Below are 26,147 nucleotides of genomic sequence, written 5' to 3'. Positions count from 1 at the left end.
CACAAGGCACATTTGTTTTTCTATTTCTTTTGCTTTGAATCTGTAGGAGTTGATAGGTGTTCACTAAATTTATTGTGGTAACCACTTCATGATGCATGTAAGTCAAATCATTATGCTGTGCACCTTAAACTTACACAGTGCTGTATGTGAATTATATCTCAAAAGATCTGGAAGGAAAAATATTAATTGGAAACTTCTTCTTCCACTTTCTTTTCAAAGAAAATTTCAAAATTTCTTCATTTCCTTATCCTTGCTCTCCTCCCTTCCTTCTCTTCTCTGAGTAAATAAAGCTTTAAAACTTTGTGGAATTCCCTGGTGCTCCAGTGGTTAGGTCTCCACTCTTCCACTGCAAGGGACACAGGTTTGATCCCTGGTTGGGGAACTAAGATCTGTGATGCAGCCAAAAAAAAAAAAAAAAACTTAAAAACTTTTGTATAATGAAATAAATGAATTAAAGTGACTTTTACACATCATAAAATTAATTTCCCCAGCACTGCTGTAGGCAAAAACTTTCAAATGTATATAACTTTATTCATTTCAAATCATTCCCTACATATTTTAAAGTATGTATCTTAAATATATCAAGTTAAAATATCATATCAGTATAATTCACTTAAATACACCAACTCACAATCATATCTTTATTATGAAATGTTAGGACAATGAAAAGCTTATTCCTATAGAAATTGTGCTATAAAACTAGTAAAATTCAATCATAAAATGCTAAATCAAGCCCAAATGTGGTGTTGTCTTTTTGTGAAGTTAATGTAATGGATCAGACGAGCATGTGTAGCTATCAGGCCAAACATCAAGGGTCTAGCTTTAAAAACCAAAAACATCAAGATCCAAGCTAATGGTTTAAATCACTTGGTGCTGGTTGGCCATTCTACCTTATGTAGCCATGAGAACGATTCGGGGTCCATGGCTAGCTAGGATTTCAAGGCCATGTATAAAAATCCAGAATCTCCTCATTGGTTTATACATGTTTCCTTTTCTCAGTTTGAATAAATTGGTCCTGGAGAAGATTGCCATCAGGGGTCCACCTTAAGTCTCCTTGCTTTCTGAGACACTTGCCTCCTTTTCCACTCTGCCCTCCACTACTCAACACCATCTGTCCATGGAAGATAAAAACTTAGCCAAGATGGGCCACAAATATTAGGTCTTGTCTAACTTGTAACTGTGTCCCATGAAATGTAAACGCTCGAATTGCATACATACTATATCTTTATTCTTACATTCAGTTAGGTATCATTTTTCCCAAAGGGATTGTGTAACTTCACCTCTGCCAACAAAGAATTCATGTCAAAACATATCAGATATGCCAAAATGTTATATAAGCTGACAATATTATCTTGTATCGCATTGTCATTAACTACTTTTTATTTAACTAAAGCAGTTGAGAACATTTCATTTTACTGTTCTAGACCCTGCCCCACAGGTGCTTGGAAAATTTTCTTTCAACCTTTTGTATTTTCTATGTCACCTTTCAACCTTTTGTATTTTCTACGTCACCTTCTATTTTACTCTTCCCTACCTCTGGTTCCCTCTTTCAACAGCTCCGGAATGCACTTCACGCATTATGCATCCCCATGATGGCAGCACTGGCAGGAACTCTTATTAAGCTATTCAGTAGTTGTTTGAACAGTTGTAAAAGTCTCCCGGATATTTCCATGCATTTGTGAGCATCGTAACCTTTAGCTCCTAAAGACACTGTTGTCCAAATCTACACAGTACAAAGACTCTTCATATTACTGGTAATCCATCTGTTTATTTTGTATGGCAATAGCTTCTTTAGAAAAATTGCACGTGATCTCACTGAGATACAGTGAGGTCGTTCCCACATACTACAATGTTTTCCCTAGTTGGCATTTTCTGGAAATCTGAAAATTGTACGTCTATTGAACTGAACTATGGAAGTGATTGTTAGTGTACTTGTTTTCTGACTAGATATTAATTGGAACTATCCTGATAAGTTTTTAATATCTTTATGCATTTATTTTATCCTACAAGTAAACGTAAAGTTTCTGGATCAGCAAGACTATTGTAGCAATAAACACATCAGTTCCTCATGCCTCAATCTGTTCCCCTTCTGAAGCTGTATTATGATTAGGCCCATGGCACAAAGGATTTCTCTTGTGCCATAGGAGAAGAACCCTAGACTTATGAATCCAGCAGTTTAAATAGTAATAGGACAGTTGTTTAGTTGCCACCTCACCTCCTGGGAGAGGGAAAGAAAACTGCTCCACTGGAATGTAAATGGCTGGCTCCATGACCCAGAGTTTCATCCATCTTTGAATGTGAACAAATTTTCTCAGGAAGAGAAAAGGGAAAGTCCCTACCACAGAATGAAAGCAACTGATTCCAGGGAAATAAGATTTATTACTCTTTGAATGGGAGCAAATCATTCTAGGTCTAACACTTTTTAACTTCCAAGGCTTGTCCTTTAATTCAAGTTGAAGATTTATTTGCTCAGGAAGTACTAACTAGGCAGAAATATTAAAATATTCATTTCTGCAAAGTACCTTGTGTACACCGAGTAAACTTGAGTATAGGATCAGACAGCCATAGATATATTAGGTCAGAGATAAGTTAACTACAATCTCCAGATACTACTTTTAAATCTGAGAAGCAACTTAATCTTCATCTACTGAGCACTATCAGGCCACAATACTGAGTTCTATACCAGGTAGTGCAGATTACACAGGTCTAGCATTTTGTAAGGACATATATGTCACACCTCACCTTTCTGCTAAGCATCTCTTCTATAAACAAGAATATGGATAAATGAAAAAATGATATGTTAACTTCTCTCCCAAAATAATAGTTTCTCACGTTATTTATTCCTTGACAGAACTTTAAATTAATTACCATTATAATGTATCTGCAAGTCACACAATACAAACTATAATGTCTTTAGAGTTCATAGGTATATCGCTATCTGCGGCTCAGTAAAATATTTTCTCCGTAGGCTTATTCTTTTAAAAATGAATGAATAAGTTCAATGGATTTCATGAAGAATGTAGTCTATTTATATTGGGAGTTTATATGAAAATATGTCATGTGTAAACTAGGTCTAGAAAGATCACCATAATAGATGTTTAGGAGTTACGCTAAGATAAACTTCAGAGAGTGGGAGAGGTCATAATCTTCAAGACCAAGTGAGTGATGCCTCTGCTAGGGCCAGTTAAGTCAGATGGTATCAATAGGTACTGATTCAGGAAAAACAAGATCAAGACCAGGAATTCCAAAGAAAGATAAAACCAAGGTCCAAGCTTCATAACACCCACCCCATCTGCTTGAATTACACCTTTGGAATGAGTGCAAAGATCATTCTGAAAAAAGGCCTCTCTCTTATTCTGTCTACCTTGAAATATAATTGAAATACATTAATTTATACATTTTTCTCTTTTTTTTATTGGAGTATAACTGCTTTACAATGTTGTGTTAGTTTCTGCTGTACAACGAAGTGAATCAGCTATATGTATTAATTTACACATATTTAAAAGTCACAATTTTATGAGTTTTACTACATGTGTACATCCAGAAAACTAATATCCTAATCAAGATACCAAACATTGTCATCAGCCCCAAAAAGTTTCCTCATGCTCCTTACTAATTTATCCCTTTATAATTGTCCGCAGCCAAACACTGATCTAATTTTAGTCATCATAGATCAGTTTTCACTGTCTATAATTTTATATAAATTGAATAACACAGAGGTATTTTTTTGTCTTTTTAAAAACAATGTCCTACGTTTATTCGTATTATATTCAGAAGCCCAAAGAAAACAGAGTTTCTTTATTTTCAATTTACGGATGCAACGTTCACCTGAGGCGCCCCCCCACCTCCACAAACACACACACACACACACACACACACACACACACACACACACTCACTCCTGAGTGTCTGGGCAAAGGAAGGTGGTGGAGGCCAATACAGAGTAATAAATTTATTCCAGGATGGTAACATTTGTCCATTATAATAGATTGCATGTATTTTAAATTTACATATTTTCTTTCAGATCATTCAGTTCTCTCAGATCCACCTTTTCCCCTGCTCCTTTCGAAATCTGATTGCTCCTCTCCAAGCCAACCTGGAGTGACTGTGAAAGTCACAAAACTTAAGCTTTAAAACCCTCACTTGCATAAGTCCCTTCCAGGGCTCTCTAACTGACTCACAAGGTGATATATTTTTACAAAATTTGAAAATCAATATATAGTAACCACAATTGATGAGGACCATTGGATGTTTCCACTCTCATTTCCTCTTTGTCACTGTTCCCCTTTGGTTTGCTAGTGCTGGCATGGCCAATGGAAGTTTTGGAATTTGCCTATGGACACTTAGCTGAGAATATATATAGTCTAAATATAGGGTAATATATTTTTGTAGTTTGCAGTAATTTCTGTGTAGGTAAATTATTTATAACAGTCTTGAAAGGCTTCTAGGAAAGGCTTGAAAGGCTTCTAGGAAAAATGTAGTCAGTTTAGAGAGTACTTAAGTATTTAGGGCGACTTGAACTGTCCTGAAATTTTGAAGCACACATATGACAAAACCTTGACAGAGGGCTTTCCAGATTTGACGGCAATGATAAAAAAAAACTCACGGTATTACTAAACTATAAGTTGTGAAGTCGAAACGAACTTTTCTTAAACTGATGCTATTTTTTAAGAAATTAATTTTAAATAGACAATTTTTGAGATATAACATAATGATTCGATTTTTGTATAGTTTGCAAAATGATCACCACAATAAGTCTAGTTAACATCCATTACCACACATAATTACAAATTTCTTTTCTTTTGATGAGAACATTTTAGATCTACTCTTTTAGCAACTTTCAAATATACAATAAAATATTATTAACTAGAGTCCCCATGCTGTACATTACATACCCATGACTTACTTTATAGCTGGAAGTTTGTACCTTTTGATCCTATACACTCATTTCACCCATCCCTACCCCCCCACCTCTGGCAACCACCAATCTTTTAACTATGAGTTCAGTTTTCATTTGTTTGTTTCTTGAGATAACATATAAGTGAGATCATATGGTTTTGCCTTTCTCTATGACTTACGTCACTTTGGATAATGTCCTCGAGGTCCATCTATATTGTCCAAAATGTCAAGATTCTTTTCATTTTTATGGCTGTATTTTTTAGATAGATTGGTATGTAGGTAGATAGATAGATAGATAGATAGAGATATCACATTTTCTTTATCCATTCATTCATCAATGGACTTATATTGCTTCCATGTTTTGGCTATTATAAATAATGTTGCAAAGAACATGGGGGTGCATATTTCTTTTCCAGTTAGTGTTTTCCTTTTCTTTTCTTTTCTTTTTTTTTTTTTTTTTTTTTTGCGGTACGCGGGCCTCTCACTGTTGTGGCTTCTCCCATTGCAGAGCACAGGCTCCAGACGCGCAGGCTCAGTGGCCATGGCTCATGGGCCTAGCCGCTCCACGGCATGTGGGATCTTCCCGGACCAGGGCACGAACCCGTGTCCCCTGCATTGGCAGGCAGACTCTCAACCACTGTGCCACCAGGGAAGCCCTGTTTTCCTTTTCTTTAGATGAATATCCAGAAGCAGAATTACTGGATCATTAATACTTCTGTTTTTAATATTTTGAGAAACCTCCTTACTGTTTTCCATACTGGCTGTACCAATTTATATCCCCACCAATGGTGCATAAGTGTTCCCTTTTCTCCACATCTTTGCCAAAACTTGTTTTTCTAGTCTTTTGATAATAGCCATTCTAAAAGGTATAAGTTGATATCTCATTGGGGTTATAATTTACATTTACCTGATGATTAGTGATATTGAGCACCTTTTCATATACCTGTTGGTCATTTGTTTGTCTTCTTTGGGAAAATGTCTATCCAGGTCCTCTGGCCAAGAACTGTTTTCTTGTTATTGAGTTGTGTGAGTTCTTTATATATTTTGGATATTAACTCTCTATGAGATATAATTTGCAAATATTTTCTCCCGTTTGGTAGGTTGACTTCATTCTGTTAATGGTTTCCTTTGCTGTGCAGACGCTTTTAAGTTTGATGTAGTCCTGCTTGTTTATTTTAGCTTTTTTTGCTTGCCCTTTTGGTGTTAAATACAAAAACATCATTGCCAAGATTGATGTCAAGGGGCTTATTCCCTATTTTTCTTCTAGGTGTTTTATGGTTTCAGATCTTACATTAAAGTCTTTAATTCATTTTGAGTTAATTTTTGTGCATGGTATAATATAGTGGTCCAGTCTCATTCTTTTGCATGTGGCTATCCAGTTTTTCCAACACCATTTATTGAAGAGACTCTCTTTTTTCCACTGTATGTTCTTAGCTCTTTTGTTGTGAACTAATTGAGCATATATGTGTGCATTTGTTTCTGGGCTCTCTATTCTCTTCCACTGATCTATGTGTCTGGTTTTATGTCAATACCATACTGTTATGACTACTATATCTTTTTAATATAGTTAGAAATCAGAACGTGAGATGCCTCCTGCTTTGTTCTTCTTTCTCAAGATTGCTTTGGCTCTTTGTGGTCTTTTATGTTTTCATACAAATTTTAGGATAGTTTATTTCTGGGGAAAATGCCATTGGAATTTTGATAGAGACTGCATTGATCCTACAGACTGCTTTGGGTAATATTGAGAATTTAACAATATTAATTCTTTCAATCATGAGCACAGAATATCTTGATGTATATTTGTGTCTTCTTCAATATCTTTCATTAATGTCTTATAGTTTTCAGTGTATAGGTCTTTCACCTCCTTGGTTACCTTTATTTCTAGGTATTTTCTTCTTTTCAATGCTATTGTAAGAGGGATTTTTTTTTTCATTTCCATTTCTGATAGTTCATTTTTAGTGAATAGAAATGCAACACTTTTGTATATTGATTTTGTATTCTGAAACTTTACTGAATTTGTTTATTCTATTTTTTTTGATGGAGTCTTTAGGGTTTTCTATATTTAATATCACGTCATCTGCAAATAGTGAAAGCTTTACTTCTTCTTTTATGATTTGGATGCCTGTTTCTTTTTTTCACTCCATAGAATGATTTTGAGATTCATCCATGTTGTTGCATGTAATAGTAGTTTACTCATTTTTATTACTGAGTAGAATTCCATTGTATGGTTATAGAAATATTTTGTTTACCACACTGTCTTGCTTATAGTACCTTTACAGTAACTTAAGTCTTGAAATCAGAGAGAAATACTCTGACTTGGTTTTCTTCTTTTATTTTCTTTGAATATTCTAGTACTTTGCTTTTTATATTTAGTATTAGCTTGTCAATTTCTACCAAAAAGTTTGATAAAATTTTTACTGGGATTCTACTGAATATAGAAAAAAATAGAAAAATTTAAGAAAAGTTGACATTTTAACAATACTAAAGTGACATCAGCATCAAGGTGATATAAAATGTCCCTTCTTTTCGTTCCCCTTTTTAACAACTAAAAATCAATATCCATCACAAACAAGAAAATCTCTTTGGGAGTTGTGGAATCAGCACCATACTACCAGCAACCCAAGAAAAGTCTAACCCACCTGTGCAGCTGGTAGGCAGACACACCTCCGTATGGGCTGTGGAACCAGCAGAAGCCATTGAAACTGTCCCAACTCTTCATAGCTGCAACTAGGAAAACCTGGGGAATGCCAATGTGGTCCGACACCTGTGGATGAGAAAGGCTTTATAGAAGTCCAGCCATCTGGAAGGGAGATTCCAGCACACCACTGGAGAAAAGAAAAATACGAGTTTGAACACACTAGAGAGGATCCCGGTATACCAGTGCTGCCCCTGTACTGTATTGTACACATAACATTTTGGTTAAGGTGGTAGGCCTCCTATTAAGTGTTCTTAATAAAGCAATATTTCAATAAATAAATAAATAAAACTTCATTTTTTCACATGTGCAATACTTTGTATTAGTTATTTCATAATTTAGGCAAAAACAACCATCAAAACCTTTTGATAAAAGTTGTTTTTCTCTCAAATTTTGAAAAGTATACCAGGGGGTCATACTGACTGTTTTAAGGTAAATATGATTCTTTATGGGTTCAAGCGCTCCTACCCAAGTATGGGGAAAAAATTGATTTCTGCCAGAATCAAGAAAACTCAGAGAATGAGGATGTTGGAGGCAGTTTCAGGAGGTGACAAATCAAAAGGAATGAATCTCTAAGGACATATTGGAACCATATCTTCTTGTGAATTTACTGCTTATGCAATATTTGACTTGCCATTTGGCAAATATGAGAGGTCACTGGAAATGCAGTGACTTCACATTTTTAGGAAAGGTCACCCAAAACACACACATGTACGCCTATATATATATGGGTATTTAGTGAGAGAGAGAAGGAAGAAGAGAATTAAGTTTTTCATTTACCTTCAAGAAAGCATTCAGTGTGGTGACAGTGAGTATGACTCTCTGGTGTTATAAAGTTGACTTAATATACTTCAAAATTAATATATTGATATGTTTTGTGAACTTTATTTCTACCTTAGGTAAAATATAATTTTGCATTGAATTTTTTAACCTTGATTATACGTATATAAAATTTTTTTTCTAGGAAGTTTCTTCTCTCTTTTTCTCCTTTGGTGATTGATTTCAGGACATTTGAAAAAAAGAAAGAACAAGCAATGCTCTGAATGTATAACAGGAACAAGCTGTATTACCAACGGGCTCTACCTCCTCACTATGCAGTTTCTAACTTGAAATCAAACCTGACTGTTTCTCAAACCAGTATGGGTAGAATGGTACTCTATTCACGATCTCTATGGGAAGTGGCAAGGAGTTTGAAAACATATTCAGTATTTATTAACTATTCAGTATTTATTAACAATGTATGTGGGGTATTTTGGAAAAATTCATTTATTTTAGTAATTCAAATAACATTCAAGGAATGTTTATGGTGTTTATAGTTATGAAAAAAGGCCAGTTTGGCAGACTTGCCCAGATTAGGTCCCTCACAGTCACCAATCCTAGTATCTTATAGAAATATCACTCTCCTTCACTCTCCCCCTCTCACCCCTACCTCTTACCTTCCTTCCTGCCTTCTCTCCTAGTCTTCCTCTACCGTCAAAACCTGAGAGCTTTGAATTGAGCTTTTTACAACCTTGGTCAAAACAACATACACAAATTTGTTTCTTAGAGAACAAATAATCCTAATAAGCCTTGCTGAGGTTCATATAGTGAATGAGAAACAATTTTTATTTTCATTTTTGATAAAAGATAACGGGCCATAGGCGGCTCTTAGGAATAGTGGGGTAAGTCAATTTAAATTTAATTTTAGCTGTTAATTAGAAAGTAGGAGGCTAACAAAGAGACTTATTAGGTTTCAGGAGTACTACTAATAGTATAATTAATTTTCATTTATTGAGCAGCAAATGTTTATGGAGCCAAGGACTGAGCAGGGTGCTGTATAGCTGCCTTGGTACCTAGTCATCCTTCTATTTGACTCTATCTAAAGCTTCAGTTTATCTATGGGATTTTAAGAGCAAGCACATAGGTCCTGAGTAGACCTGAAGTAGAAGGGAATGAGAAATGCATGGACAGTACAGGTAAGAGAGCAAGTATAAAGAGTTGGTACTGCTGAACTATCACTACATTGTAAGTCTCTTGAAGGCAGAGAACATGCCATTCCTTCATGTATCCCTCAGGCTAACCTTTTCCTTGTCGAATAAACATGTCAAGTTTAGAGCAGAAGACTGCAGCTGTGGAAACTACAGCCACATTTGGATATGATGGCTTCAAATAGAGGGTAGGGGAAAATAAAAGTCTGAAACTTTGAAAACATTACAAGGTTGCAAATGGAATACAGTGGAGCATTTCCAAGGTCAAGGTGGGAGCAGGATTATGCTAGTGCAGGCATCCCTTAGGAAAATTATCCATTAGGGAGAGGGGAAAAGTTGATGGAGATCTTTGCAGTAGGAATTGAGAGGAATCAGGACACCTAGAAGTTCAAAACAGAGCAATGGTCACTGATTAAGTTGTATGCATCATGTGTAGTATAGCGAGTGAACAAGAGTTATTTATTAGGTCATCTCTGAATCCAGGTACTTTAAGGCAATTATATAAAAATTTCTCTGTATTGTCATCATCTGAGTAACATTTAGTCTGCCATTCTGCGGGAATTAAAGGAAGTTCTTACATACAAAACAGACAGACTTCCCTGTTTTATTCACAGTTTCAAAAAAGACGATCATTCCAGGTATTAATTTTCTCTCCCTTTTCTGACAGATGGTGTATCAGTTTCCTAGAACTGCCAGAACAAAGTACCACAACTGGGTGGCTTAAAATAACAGAAAATTATTGTCTTACAGTTGGGGAGTCTATAAATCTAAAATCAAGGTGTCTGAAGGGCCATGTTCCCTCCGGAACATGTGGAGGAATCCTTCATTGCTGCTTCCTGGTTTCCGGCGGTTGTCCAGCAGACTCTTTTGTCCCTTGGCTCGCAGCTGAATAGCTTCAATCTCTGCCTTTATTGTCACACGGTATTCTCTCAGTGTGTCTCTGTCTTCACATGGCTGTCTTCTTAAAAGGAGACCACTCATACTGGACTAAGTGTTCACGCTACTCTTGTATTTCCTCATCTTAACTTAAATTATGTCTTTAATAACCCTATTTCTAAATGCAGTGACATTCGGAGGTATTGAGCTGAGGACCTGAACATATCTATTTTTCGGGTTGTCAGGGGGAAACCAACTCAAACCAAAACAGATGGTAAATGGTAGCTCTGACATCAAGGCTACAAGGGTAGGTTGATAAATAAAAGGTCCTTTGGGAAAATAGAATCATGTACAAAGCTGAATAAATTGCCAGAATAGCAGAAGTATTATAAAAACCTACTAATTGACAAAGTGATGAGAAACAAGGAGAACAATAGGACAAATAAGGTAATAAATGGAAAATCTATGAAGCAAATAGCAAGGCAGCTCAATATCATGACTTTATGTTATATCGTAACATTTACTACATGCAAAGTTTTTTATTCTCCTGTCAATTTGTTTAGATTATTATTAAAGTGAAGGTACAACATTTTGAAACTCAGGTAGAGATTTTGCAGACACTCATGACTAAGGCTAGAAACCTGGTTTGAGAAATGGGTTGGAAGGACAGACAATCCTGGGGAGGTGAGCAGACAGGACTACACTGCTGAGTCCATTATGATGGGGCACAATGTGGGGCTGGACTCCTGCCCTCCACCCGCCCCATGCCCCAGCTCCCCAGCCCTCTCCCTGTGACAGGCAGGCCTGAGAGTGTCCTTCCCGTGGTTTTGATCACACGGGAATCCACAGGTTCCAGACAGAAATCAAAGTCCTTCCTTGATGAGGGATCCTGGACTGGACATGCCCTTTTCTGGGCTTTGGTCTTCATCTGAGCACATGATGTACTCCACTGCAGGATTCTTTACACATCTGTCTCTCCCCTCACGATGTGGTGAGTTCTCTGAAGACAAGACCCTGTTGGATCTCATATACCAAGCACTGGATCCTCGGACCCAGCTTCTCCTGCCATCTGCCAACCTTGATCCCTCTGCGGCGAGTCCTTGTTCTCAGGCTCTCCTTAAACACAAACATCATGCAATAACTTTTTTCCTCTAATAGGTTGAAAATGTGGTGGCTACTTGTAACAATGTGTTTCATCCACATGTCTGGAAATTCATTTTGTTTCCTTGGAAAAAAAGCGGTGAACCCTGAAGCCAACATGAATATTGTAAGTTATTCATATCACTAATATTTAAAAAACACTTCCAAAGATATTGACACTATTGCTCTCATTAATCCTTTATGATTTATTATAAAGTCTGAAAGATTTCTTTACAAAGTACATGTTACCCCAACCAATAAGAAATTCTATTTTAAGAATCCAAAGTGGCCAAGTATACTCATGAAGCTAAATGTTTTGTCTTTTCTGCATTCAGAGTCAGATGATTTCCTACTGGGGTTACCGAAGTGAAATGCATGAAGTTATAACTGCAGATGGTTACATCCTTCAGCTCTATCGGATTCCTCATGGGAAGAATGATGCTAATCATTTGGGTAGGATTGGTGTGAGGGAAAAAAATGAGTGTCTCAAATCCTGAATCAAATACATTCCAGTCAAAAATATTCTAATCATAAAACACTAGATTAAGTTACTCAAAAAAAACCTGAACCACCTTGGTCTCTGAGATTAAGCTGAGGGTCTGAGTGATAACCAGATTTACATTGGTTTCTCTGATGTGAAGCACACTGGCCCATGATTTTAGTTTGATTTTAGTTTGTCGTGCTGGGTGGAAACTCAGGGCCCCTGAATAGAAGACCTACTTAATTAACATAATGCTGAATTTCCTTAGAATATAATTTTTTCAATAGGTTTTTGAGGTTTAATTGGCATACAATCAACTGCAAATATTTAAAGTGTACAATTTGACATGTTTTTTCATCTGAGAAACTGTCACCACAATTAAGATAACGTATTCAGAAATATTCACCTCACCAAGAAAACGTTTTTAATTCTATTCATATAAAAGCCTGTTTCTATCTTCATGTTTATCTGAGAATAAGGAGTGAGTTTATAAAGATTTTAACAATTATCTTCTTTAGGTCAGAGACCTGCTGTGCTTCTGCAGCATGGTTTCCTAGCATCGGCCACAAATTGGATTTCCAACCTACCCAGCAACAGCCTGGGCTTCCTCCTGGCGGATGCTGGATATGATGTGTGGCTGGGAAACAGCAGAGGAAATACCTGGGCCAGGAAAAATTTATACTATTCACCAGACTCAGCTGAATTCTGGGCTTTCAGGTAAAGAAAAGGGACGATTGAAAATAAATATTGAGTTAAAAAGCATGGGTATTCACTGCTTCCAGCCTAGCCTCATTTTAACAAATTACACTCCAAATAGGAGGAGAAGGATGTCATCTTCATTCTAATACATTTTTGGATTCTTCCTTACACCTCATTCCAAGGGTAGCCTTTCCTCCAAACTGTCTGTGATCCCAGTAACCATTGTTACGGGATTCCCTAAATATGCTTTTCCACAAGGAATGAGCGAAATGACTGAAGCAAGGAAATTTGCTGCCCCCAGCAGATTCTGAAGGAACATCCACAAGGATTACTAGAAGGTTAAACCCAGTTGGGGTTCATGAACAGCACCTGTCATCATCAGTATTCAAGTGGGGGTGGCGAAGACAATGAAATTCTGACACCATGGAGAGATTATCAAAGATTTCCTCTCACTGGCTCTCTTGTGCCTTATTCCTAGAAATTACTAATGGAAGTGGAGAAGAGAATTTGCCTGATGATGATGAGGTGCAAAGGTGCTCTTAGAAGTTCCAAGAAGTGAAAGAAGCTTGTGTGTCCCGAGTGTAGTGAGGAAGAGGGCGAGTGAGAGGAGAGGAGACTAGAGATGCTGACAAGGGCCAAATCAGGCCAGGCTGCATAGGTCTTGGTTAAGGCCTTGGAGCTCATTCTAAGTGTAATGAGAAGCTTCTGGAAAGTTTTCAACAGGGGAGTGGCATAGCCTGTTCTCGTTTTCAAAGGGTTTTTCTGGCTGATTTTTCTGTTCATATTACATGGCAGTGGAACACAACATACAAATGATTATTAAATCTGACATTCAGGTTCAAGGGTAGAAGTATTCCCCACCTACAGCTACTATTGTGTTTGGATTACATTGTAGCTGTGCTTCAGAAATGATGTGCTGTGCTTCAGAAATGATGTCAGCTGTTTATGAGAAGCCACCCCAAAGAGCCCCTGACACTCACTAACAGTCTATAAGCAACAATGCTTAGAGAATCTAGTTTTCTATTTTTCAAAGGAAACCTTACCTTAAATAGGTTGACTTATAGAAAGTAGAGCAAGGAAATGTACTCATTTTTATTTTGTCTTTTTTTCTTGCAGCTTTGATGAAATGGCTAAATATGACCTTGTATCCACAATCAACTTCATTTTAAGTAAAACTGGACAGGAGAAGCTACACTATGTTGGCCATTCCCAGGGCACCACCATTGGTAGGTAACAGCAGTTAGTAGGTAGTTTAGTTCATATAGACCCCTTTCCAGTGGTTATGCAGACATGCTGGTCATCATGCTAATTGCTTTCCATTCATTATATAATGTCTACAGCAACCCAATGATATAAGACCATTATTATTCCTACTGTATATATAGTGAAACTAAAGAGCAGGTAAATAAATAGTTTGTGTAAGGTAACACAGTTATTACAAATAGGGTAGCTCAGATACCAGGTCAGGAAATCTGACGCCCAAGCCAATGCTCTGAAACTTTGTACCACACAGGCTCTGGTCTCAGTTTATTCCATTCATTCAACCATATTTATGGGGCACCTATAATGTATCCTAAGAATACAGCAAAAATGAAATAGTTTAAAATCTCTGTCTTCCTACTACTTATACTCTAGCAGGAGAAGGTAGAGAAAATAATAAAAATTAAAAAGTAAAATACGTACTATGCTAGATAATGATAATACTATGAAGAGAAAAATAAATCAGGGGGTCAGATTAGGGAGCATCAGAGGGGTACACAGCAATTTTATACCAGGAACACCACCAAATACTTTCTAAGTAAACGTGAAGGAAGTCAGTGAGCCAAGCTCATACCTGGAAGACTGATATTTCAGGAGGAGGGAACAGATAGCCCAAAAGATCTGACGCTACAGCACACGCAGCACATTCAAGGAACAGCAATGGGGCTGTTCATTGTGTGGATGAATCAGATTGAGAGAGACAAAGATGAGTTGGGTGGGAGTGGTGAGGAGGGCCGACTGTTCAGGGCTTTTGAGGCTGTTGTAGGGATTTTTGCTTTCTCTCTGAGTGAAAAGGAAACCATAGAAAAGTTTGAGTAGAGGAGTTACATGATCTGACTTGTTAGCAGGATCCTTCTGGTTGTTGAAGGAAAACAGGGATGGAGCAGAGAAAGCAGTCACTGAACTCTTCCTGTAACCCAGGGGAGAGATGATAGTGACCCAGAAGAGGGGGTGGTAAAGATACCTGGTTAGGTTCTAGACGTATTTTCTATATATGGGGGGGGAGACCAGCAGAATTTGCTTATGTAATAGATATGGAGTGTAAGAGAAAGAGGAGTCAAGGATGACACCACGATTTATGGCCAGAGCACTGGGATGATGGAGATGCCATTAGCGAAGACGAGGGAGACAGTAAGAACAGCTGAGGTGGTGGGGAGAGCAGGGGCTCAGTTCTGGACCCAAGTGTTAGGTGCTATTGGAGATCCAAGTGGAACGTCAAGCAGTCAACTGTAGATACAAATCTGGAGTTTAGGAGGGAAGATTGGGCTGAAAATACAAAATGTGAATCATCAGTACATGAGACAGGATGTAATAAGCAAAGAATTGAGCTCAGACAGAAAAGAGGAGGGGTCCAAGCCCTAAGGCCTGGGCCACAATTGATTTGGAAGATGAGGACGAATCAAGTGAATAAACTGGAAAATAATGGTGACTGTGGTGTAAGGGAAGCCAGGAATGTCTAGTGTTCTGGAAGGCAAGTAGAGAAAGTATTATTAGGAAAATACTGCAGTCAACTGTGGAAGAGGCTTTGATCAATCGTGTGAAATGAAGTCTGAGGACTGACCCTTGGTTCTGGCAACCTAGAAGCTATAAGGGAACCTTTCTAATAGCAACTTTGGTGGAATGGTTGGGACAAAAGCATAATCAAGGAAATTTAAGAGACCATGAGAGAAACTGTAAAGGGAAGAGAAAGGATGAAAGCAGAAGGGGGAATAGGGGATTATATGGGAGAAATAATGGTGTATTTTTTATGTTGATCCTCACTGTCAGCCAGTGACATTACTTCCTACTACAATTCTAAACAATCCGAATGTCCATATATGGGCATATTCAGGAAAGTGGATGAAATACTTGGTAGAAGCCTGTGGAAGTTCTCTTCCCACTGCTTGTTCATCCTAAAGCATGGATCCCACTGGTAGAATTTTAGACAGAAAAAAGCGTCAGTGAGGAAGAGCTTCCCAATGTTTCTGTCATTGTGTAATATGTTATGGGCCCAAGGAGATGAGGATTTGTGCTATTTTTTTTTTTTTAATAAAAGCACTTTTAGAGGAAAGGGCAAAAAAGCAGGACTAGGCAGAGGGAGAAGTTGGGCAGTGATGCAGTCCCCAAAAGTCCTCAGCCAGCTCTGTATGACATGGCTCTTCAGAGTCTTCATCAGTGGGACTAGCTGGCTGGTCCTTTACCCATTTGTTGACCAGTCATTCAATGCAGGATGACCCAGGAAGGGACCTTGGGTTCTCTTGAGCAAATGCAAAATCAAAAGTCTCCCTGCACCTTCAGCTGAATAAATGCCTTGGACTCGAAGAGAAATCAGGGCAATGAAGAACAGCAACAAAACACATGGTTAACCATGGATTCAAATTCTTTGTTAAAAAGTGAGAAATCTTCTAGATTCCTAAAATTTACTCCTTTAGTTTCCCAAACTATCCAAAATTTAACCCCTTTGGATGGAAATCTACCTCAACTTATGACCGATGCCCATGCTTTTTTAAATAGAACATGTTGAACATAGCTTAACTTTTTTTCAACAATATAGGGCTATAAAATGATTGCATTTAGCTGAAATGCAACAATTTCCTTAGGAGTTATTGATATCAATAGAACTGCTTGTCCTGACACAAAATAACTCCAACCTACCAGTCTCTTGAGTATTTAAATTTTGTCTTTCTTTCATTTGAACTTCTTTTCATTCTTCTTTTTCACCACTGGATAGTTTGTCATTATGTCACCATACTCATAAATTTTGGGAAATTTTTTTCTGCCTTCTAATTTACATCTTCCAATCAATCTGCTGTGTACTTGAAAGTTAGATAAGTATCCTTGATAGAATTGTGTCTAAAGTGGGATTAAGTTTATTCTGAGAAGTCACCTGTCCTGACCCTATATGGACCCATGGACACCCACTCAGGCTCCTTGCGTGTGATTCTTGCTTACTCTGGGTGATCTGTTGGCTGATATCTGCAGAGTTAGGCAACCAGATAAAGAATCCCTTAATAAACAGAGTGCTCTTGGAAAGACCATTCTTCCTCCATTGGGATCAGGCTGGATATTATGTAACTGAGGCCATTGTGTAAGTTGGAAAAATTTTGTTTCAGGGCATTATTGAGTCTCGTCAATATGTCATTATTAACAGTAGGGAGAGATTGTCTTATGTAATTCAACTGTAAACAATTTAAGTTGAGGGCTTCCCTGGTGGCGCAGTGGTAGAGAGTCCACCTGCCGATGCAGGGGACACGGGTTCGTGCCCCGGTCTGGGAAGATCCCACATGCCGCGGAGCGGCTGGGCCTGTGAGCCATGGCCGCTGAGCCTGCGCGTCCGGAGCCTGTGCTCCACAACAGGAGAGGCCACAACAGTGAGAGGCCCACATACCGCAGAAAAAAAAAAAAAAAGAATTTAAGTTGATAATTCTTTGATTAGAACCCAGTCTATTTATATGCTGCTGTTCATGAAAACAATTAAAAGCAGACAGGCTGAGAATGTTTATTGTATATAGATGTTGGAATTATCTCGGCTTCTCATTTGTCAAGCATTTACCATGTGACTAGTTCCTGGTAAATACTTTACATGATTCACCTCAAGTACTTCCTAAACAACCCAAGGAAGCATTCATTATTACATGCATTTTTAGATGAGGAAACTAAGGCTCTTAGAGTTTAGGTGACTTTTCCAATGTCACAAAGTTAATAAATCACAGAACCAGGTTTCAGACTCTGTTTGGACACATTTCAAATTTGTGCTTTAACCTTTCCACGTATATACCCTACTCATATTAAATGTTAATTATCTCATTGTTACGAGATTAGATAATTTTAAACTGAACCAAACCTGTTGTAATATAATGTTTTTGTTACCACATGATTATTCTAAAGTAGGCCTATTTTCTAAAATCAGATAAAACAGTTTATTATAACTTTCAAAAAGTTCTACCCTCATGTTCCCAGAGAGAATCTATGAAAATAAAACAAATATACTAAAATCTGATCATTCTGTCGATTTCAGGTTGTCCCAGATGGCACCCGTAGTCAATCCAAAGTAATGTCACATTGTAAAGCACACACGCACACACACACCTTTCACCTTTTGTTGTTCTTTTTCAGGTTTTATCGCCTTTTCTACAAATCCCACGCTGGCTAAAAAAATCAAAGCCTTCTATGCATTAGCCCCAGTTGCCACAGTGAAGTATACCAAAACCCTGTTGAACAAACTTGCGCTCATTCCTCCCTTCCTCTTCAAGGTATGTGATTCCCTTTAACTGGGTCTAAGATGTTAAATTGTTTGTGTATTTCAAAGTGATGGAAAGAGAACAAACACCTGGTGGACAATCATGTTTATATTCAAGGATGGAAATTAACATGTTTATATTATTTCTTGAATAGCACTGACCATGGTTGAATCCCCATTAGAGTTTATGAGATCCCCACCGATTTCTTTATTCTCGATTACGTTGTGCGGATTAGCAATGCCTGGGAGAGTTTTTGCTCCTTCCATGGATGTTTCTTTACCAAGCACCCACACAGGTCTTCAAGGCTGTGATTTCCCCCCCAAGACCAGGGAAAGGGAAATAAAAGCAAAAGAGTCAAATGAGAAGCCTAAACCACCTGGTCCAAGAAAAGTGGGAAGAAGAAGGATAGGAAAGAAAAGGAAGGAAAGGGAAAAGGAGAGAGAGGGGGAAGATAGCAATGGTGAAGTGAGGCAAGGACTCGGAGACCACTTATCATATATCCTTGGCTTTCCAAGCCTTTTCCTAAGAGTTCCTTCCTCTTTAAATGGGGATTTCATAGGGCAGTAGCATAGATTTCAATAAACTGTAAATATTATGGAGGCATACATGGTAGGGAATTAATAATCTTTCCTTTTTCCAGTGTTTAATCACTGACTTCTCCCACCCACCGAAACTAACACATACACACACATACACAGTCTCCTTTAGGAGAACAGTTTACCTCAGGCTACAAAATTTAATGATGCCATTTTCTTCTGTGGTTGAGTGCTATTCTTTTTTTTTTTTTTCACTCAATTAACACGCATGCCTAAAATCTAAGAGATTTTACCTACAGACCAACTACATTTGTAAAGCTTTTACTCAAAATGTAAAATTGTGTGATGACCCTGAGTATGTTTACCGGTTGCATTGATTCAGAAATTGTTTGTTTCTTACTCATATTCAGATTTTCTGACAGGCAATGTAGAGAGAGGTTTTTAAAAAAGCATTAGACCTTAGGTCAGAGGCTTGAGGCTCAGATCAAGATTCTAGCTGTAATCCAGTTCTCACTAGACCAAGATCCTGACTATTCATTAGCCTTATGTTCTCACGTATAAAATGGGGATAACAGGGTACAAACTACCAGTTAAAAAATAAGTAAGTCACATGGATATAATGTATAGCACAAGGAATAGAGTTAATACTTTATAATAACTTTGTATGGGGTATAATTTTGAAAATATGGAGTCTCTATGTCGTATACCTGAAACTAACATAATATTGTAAGTCAAGTATACTTCAATAAATTAAATAAAATGGGGATAACAAAGTGTCTACTTATTTTAAGAACAATTAGGGTGTGTCCTTTCAATTTTTAAACTACCAAGCCTCTTTGTCTTCTTAAAGATTTTGCTGAAAATATGGCTTAGAAGTCACCATTTCCCCTCCTGATTTTTTTTTTATTTATTGCCGAAATCACACATCTTGGCACTTAATTATGATATTCTGCCATGTTGTTTTATGAGTTTATTCCCTAACTCCTATGACCCCAACTAGACTGTAACTCTGTGTCTTACCCAGCACCCAATGCAGTTCTCAATGCAGCAATTAATACTCAATACTCATACCTGCACTGTCCATTCCATATCTTTATTGTGGGGATTCAATGAGAGAGAGTATTTAAACCTCTTAAGACAACATATAGAAGTATGAAAATATAATGTCTATTCCCATTTGTACCAGTAAACAAGACAAATTAATGTCTTTTCTGCAGCTTGTTATTTGCAAATCTTTAATGATGCTTTTATTTTTCAGATTCTATTTGGTAACAAATTGTTCTACCCACACAATTTTTTGGAAAAATTTCTTGGTGCTGAAGTGTGCTCCCGTGAGATGCTGAATGTCGTTTGTAGGAATGCCTTGTTTGCCGTGACTGGATTTGATAAGAAAAATTTGAACATGGTTTGTATGCATTGAAATTTCTATTCTGAATATTTTGAGCAACCCTCATGATTACTTGTCTCATCATTAGGAATGGTACTTTATTAGAACCAGGAGTCACTTCAGAATTCTGTCCATGATATGCAGATAAGCCCACGAGAAATCACAAGTCATTGCTCGCAGTTTTGTTGCCTCCACATTTCTTCCATCACCTCACTGTGCCCTGAAGTAAACAGCTTGTAGGAAAAACAAAACAAAACAAAAAACTCCCTACTCACTTCTGATCACCTGAATAATTGGTGTGACATTTAAATTCTGTGAGTGGAGGCATTGAACCAAGTTGTCAAGTTCCTCTGTAGGAAAAATATGTCTAGATATTGAATATTACTTTAAATATTTTTAATGCTGATAGTCATCTCCATAAACTGTCTAAAACTTGTTTCAGAGCATTTATGTAAGATCTTGTCCACACTCTTTACCTTCTATTTCATTTGCTTTGCACCAAGTGGATGCTTAAAAGCACATATGACAAAACGCGGTATCAGAAAGTAGTTAAGAATATGGATTCAGGGTAAAAGCCTAAATTCAAATCCTATCTTTGCAGCGCACTTGAACTCCTCCATCTTGATTTCCTTATCCATGAAATGAGTTGTTGTGAAGATTAAATGAGCTAACATATGTAAAGTATATAGAACATAGTACAAAGCAATGCTCATAGTATATCATGTTTTGCTCATAGTATATCATGTTTTGCTACTAATAGTATGATACACTGACACCTATTCTCCCTCAAAATTGTTTAGTTTTGTTATATACCCTCGAAATTAGCCCATATAATCACAGTTTGCAAGCCATAAAGTGATGTACAACTTTTTTGCTCGTATCCTGCCAGTAATGCTGCCCATAAAACTTGATCTAGATCAGAAAAAGTTAAGTCTTAGATGTTTGTGAGAAACTGAACATACATCTAAGTGCGCATGTGTGTGCTTGTGTGTTTGCTTTCTAGACTCGCTTAGATGTGTATCTAGGACATAATCCAGCAGGAACTTCAGTTCAAGACGCCCTCCACTGGAGTCAGGTATCATTTCAAGCTGCTCAAACTTTTTGTGGGCCTAAACCATTAACAATTTACCTAAAGCACAGTCTTAAAATATTCTGTCAAATGCTTCTAAAAGGGAATTTTTCTGGCACGTGACTACCAGATGAAAATATCTATCAATCCATGTGAATGAAAATCCTACAAAAAACAGGTGCTTTGGGTAACAAGAAATAAATGATGATTATGACTTGAAATTATGTCAAGCAAAGCTGCATTTAAACTTGAATAAATTGTTGCGGAGGATTAATAGTCTATTTTTGGAATGAGAAAAAATTTTTAAATAATATTTAAATTAAAAGTAAACTACTTGGAAAAGTTGGCATTTTATTATTTACATAGCCAAGTGACTTTTTAATTTCCTTGTATCTTTAATTTCTCTACATTAGGCTGTTAAGTCTGGGATATTCCAAGCTTTTGACTGGGGAACCCCAACTCAGAACATACTGCATTATAACCAGGTAAGCATCTTAAGTTGAGGTTATTTGCATTTTGAAAGACAAAGATATAAAAAGTTAAAGATGAAATTACGATAACTTTGCAGGTATTTTCCAAAGGAATGCTGTTGCCTAGACCTAGCCTTAAGGAAATTATAAAGTAGATGACTCTATCCTTTGAGTCTTTTTGTCATGTGGAACATCACACTGGTCTCTAATTCTTCCACTGAGCCTTCACGCTCCAGTGTCTGTGCTCATTCAAGCTGCCCTCAAAGTACCACACCACTGCAGTGAGAACCTTCTAGATCTTGTCACCCCTCGCTGCATTAGACAGATCTGCCCTGTATCCCAGACCCCCGGCATGCTGTCTTCTCCTTTCCAAAGTGCAACTAACTGTTATAATAAACCAATAACTTCTTTTTTTTTTTTTTGGCTGCTCTGCGAGGTTTACCAGATCTTAGTTCCCCGACCAGGGATCAAACCCAAGCTCCAGGCAGTGACAGTGCAGAGTCTTAACCACAGCACCGCCAGGGAATTCCCTAAACCAATAACTCTAACTGTTCATGGGATAGAGCTGGAATCTCTGGTTTTCTTAAACAATTTCCTATCCTTTGTTGATGGCCAGAGAAGTTTTCTCACCATATTCCCAGACATAAAAGAAGGATGGTATGCTTGCAGTTCAAGGCTGGAAATATTTTTCAGCAGACAAGAGCCTTGTACGCAGGTAGATATACTGAGCATTCCTCCTACTTGTAGTACAAAGAAGCCAGGCTTTGGAGTCCATCGTACCTGAAGTTAATATAAGTTGAGACAATAACTTTTCATCTCTCCACCCAGACTCAGGGAGTTATTGACAGTAATTAATGGGTAATGTCAGCTCAGGATAAACTCTCGGATTGTCACAGGCTAATTTTGAATGAGAGAATTGCTCTGTGTTTTTTTGGTAATTCTTTCCCCTTCTACTTCACCCCACGTCCAATTTTCCAACCAAGTAACAACCCTATTAATTTTTGTCTGCTTCAATGACTCAATATCTACAAGGGATTTATATCTTTTCACCACAATGTCTTTTGTGTGAAAAAGATGGCCCAGCCTCCTTGTTTTTACATCTCTGATGTCTTTAAAGAGGTTTTCTGAACACAATCAGATCAAACATTTGTTGTAAAGACTCTTCCCCCCAACCATCACAACCTCAAACCCCCCAGACACAGACTCTATCTTTATACTGGGCTCTAATAACAGTAATCAGAGACTCCGTCTTGAAGGGCCAAGTGGGGCATGAAACACCCACTCCCAATTCCATTCTCCCTTCAACCAAGCCAAACTCAGGATGGTTTCAACTGACTGAGGGAGTGACACTAATTTAAGAGCCAGAAGCTAGGTTCTGGAAAACACTTTGAATAGTGGAATATGAGTAAAGAAAAGTAGGTTTATTCTTATAGATATTCTCCACAATTTTCCCTTTTCTTCAACATATAAAGGAATATAGTAAAGTATTAAAATACTATGAAAAATTGCATATAATAAAATATTTTTCTTTGGTGAATTGGCTATTACATAAGGATAAAGAAAATATTCATATTAGAATTCTTGAGAATATCATCTTTAAAAACTAACAAAATTCTCTGTGAACTGTGGGAAAGTTAGCAGTGATTCTCTTGTCCCCTTGGCCTGCTTTATGAATCTCTTTAAAATCTTTGTGTGAATGGAGATTTTGTAGAAATAGGAAATGGGACCACTGATAGATTTTCTCAGAATTTGAACGTATATTTAGTAAAATCAGGCAAGTATTTAACAAATACAGCTCCTTAAATGAAATGATTACCTATGGAATGACTATACTGGCAGCCATACAAAGCCAAAATAAATGACTCAGGACATTTTGAGTAACTATTTGTATAGAAACTATCTATCACAGTTAAAATTCAGTCACATTCACTTCCTTCAGCTTGAGTCGAAATCTAAGTTTTTACTTTGTAAGAATTATTATCTAAAGCCCACCTATTCATGTGCTCACTTCGGCAGCACATATACTAAAGCCCACCTATTCAAAGCATGGTCCAGGACCAGCAGCCTCAGCATCGTCTGGGAATGCAGAATCTAGGCTCTTCCTCCAGATATACTGGATCAGATTCTTCATTTTATTAAGATCTCCTAGTGATTCACAGGGCCTTTAGAATTTGAGAAGCACTGATTTAAAACATTGCATCCACGTTCCTCTGTGGATAAAGGTAACTCTGAGCAATAATTGTTAAGATTTACTTATGAAACTGGGTCATGCCACTTGTGACAACGTGGATGGACCTTGAGGATATTATGCTACATGAAATAAGTTAGACACAGACAGATAACTATTGTATGATGTCACTTACATGTGGAATCTAAAAAAAAAAAAATTTAAAAACCTCATAGATACGGAAAACAGATTGGTGGGTGTCAGAGACGTGGGCAAAATGGGTAAAGGTGGTCAAAAAGTATGAACTTCCAGTTATAAAATAAGTACGACCTGGAGATGTAATGTACAGCATGGTGACTACAGATAATAATACCGTACTGTATATTTGAAAGTTGCCAAGAGAGTATATCTTCAAAGCTCTCATTGGGCTTCCCTGGTGGCGCAGTGGTTGATTCAGAGTCCACCTGCCAATGCAGGGGACACGGGTTCGTGCCCCGGTCCGGGAAGATCCCGCATGTCGTGGAGCAGCTGAGCCCGTGAGCCATGGCCGCTGAGCCTGCGGGTCCGGAGCCTGTGCTCCGCAACAGGAGAGGCCACAACAGTGAGAGGCCCGCATACCGCCAAAAAAAAAAAAAAGCTCTCATTACAAATATATATATAAAAAAACTACATGTGCTGGTAGATGTTAACTAGATTTATTGTGGTCATCATTTCACAATGTATACATGTATGGAATCATTGTAGTGCACCTGCAATTAGTATAATGCTATATATCAATTATATCTCAATTTTTAAAAAACTAGGTTAATGATATCTAATCTACCCACTGAGTAAGTATTGAGTTTCAAGTGCAGTTACTTATAAAAACTCTGATTCTTAAAACTCTGATTCTTTTCCTCTGGTGTTTCAGGCCACACCTCCCTACTACAATGTGACAGCCATGGATGTACCAATTGCAGTATGGAGTGGTGACCATGACCTGTTGGCTGACCCTCAGGATGTTGGTCTTTTGCTTCCAAAACTGTCTAATCTCATTTACCACAAGGAAATTCCTACTTACAATCACTTGGACTTTATCTGGGCAATGGATGCACCTCAAGAAGTTTACAATGAAATCATTTCTATGATGGCAGAAGATAAAAAGTAGTGCTGGATTTAAAGAATTATTCATGTACTTTTCCCAAAATGATTTCTTCTCTTCCACAGAGTTTTCTGTACTGTTTTAAATGCAATGTTTCTTTCTGTAATTCTGACTTTCAAAATATATTAGCATCAACAAACTTTTCATTGGTCATTTTTAATTGAAAAGAATTTTTTTTAATTAGATTTTTTTCACTTGAAAATTTATCTAGAAACTCTTGAGAGAACACAGTCTTGGGGAGGTGAAACTTCCCTTCCAATCCTCCCATTCAGTTTATCTTCTAAACTCCAGGTAGATAATGAGCCATGAATCATGGGTGTTGCCAAAAGACAGTCTTGGGGTTGAGTATTGATACCTCGTATGCACACTTGAGATTGAGTAAATTGTTTTCTTCCTATTGTCTGTTGTTGCTAAAGCTCAGTCTCTCCATCTGTGCTATGGGGATATCACTTGCTCTTTTGCTTGTTAAACTCCATGAAAAGGCAAATTAGACTGTAAATTGAATTGAGGTCAGCTCACTTTCCCTTTCTAGGGAGAAAAGAACAGGGGTAGCTTAGGGAGCAACAGGCAACCCCCAGTTCAGGAAGGTGGGAGGTAAAGGATTTCTTAACCTCAACATTATTGACATTTTTGGACAGATAATTTTTTTATTGTCCTGGACATTGTAGGATATTTAGCATCATCTCTGGCTTCTACTTACCAGATGCCTTGAGTACGCACACCCCCCAAGCTGTGCCTCATATATACCTCTTAACTTGCACCGTCATACTGTTGCTCACATTCCCCTCCAAAATTCTTAATTTATTTTGGGTTTACAAGTATGTATCCATGCTCTGTGCATAACTCATAGGAAGACCAATATATCTGAACAGAGAACTGTGTTGTAATCTCAAGCCTACTAGATATAATACGATTCACATTTTTAAAAGTCAAGATATTCTAAAATTAAAAGATGTCTAAGCATTACCTAGTTTAACCCCATCATTTTCCAACTGAGGATATTAAAGTTCATAAAGGTTGAGCACCTTAATAAAGGATGTACAACTGGCATTGTTAAAATCCACACATTCTAGCCCAAGTACTCTTCTCTTTCTGCTGCACAAAGCTGATGTACATAGCTCTGTTGTACTTTCAAATTAA

At 37.5% G+C, this 26,147-nt stretch overlaps 1 protein-coding gene across 2 annotated transcripts; it reads left to right on the top strand.

Moving 5' to 3' along the window:
- Positions 1-11,602: 11,602 nt before the first annotated feature.
- On the top strand, positions 11,603-25,013 carry LOC132439366 (gastric triacylglycerol lipase-like). 2 transcript variants are annotated; one of them, XM_060033656.1, is made up of 9 exons: positions 11,603-11,704; positions 11,913-12,030; positions 12,577-12,775; positions 13,874-13,983; positions 18,113-18,249; positions 20,032-20,178; positions 21,164-21,235; positions 21,643-21,714; positions 24,777-25,013. In XM_060033656.1, exons 1-9 carry the CDS (start codon positions 11,603-11,605, stop codon positions 25,011-25,013), a joined length of 1,194 nt encoding a protein of 397 aa, XP_059889639.1. The 2 variants fall into 2 exon arrangements, with proteins under 2 accessions (XP_059889639.1, XP_059889640.1); XM_060033657.1 differs by having other exon boundaries at positions 11,913-12,036; positions 12,673-12,775.
- Positions 25,014-26,147: the final 1,134 nt, after the last annotated feature.

Source organism: Delphinus delphis, chromosome 16, assembly GCF_949987515.2.
Source record: "Delphinus delphis chromosome 16, mDelDel1.2, whole genome shotgun sequence".
Classification (NCBI taxonomy): domain Eukaryota; kingdom Metazoa; phylum Chordata; class Mammalia; order Artiodactyla; family Delphinidae; genus Delphinus; species Delphinus delphis.
Note: the sequence above shows the minus strand (reverse complement) of the source record. Positions and strands in the feature narration are given on the sequence as shown.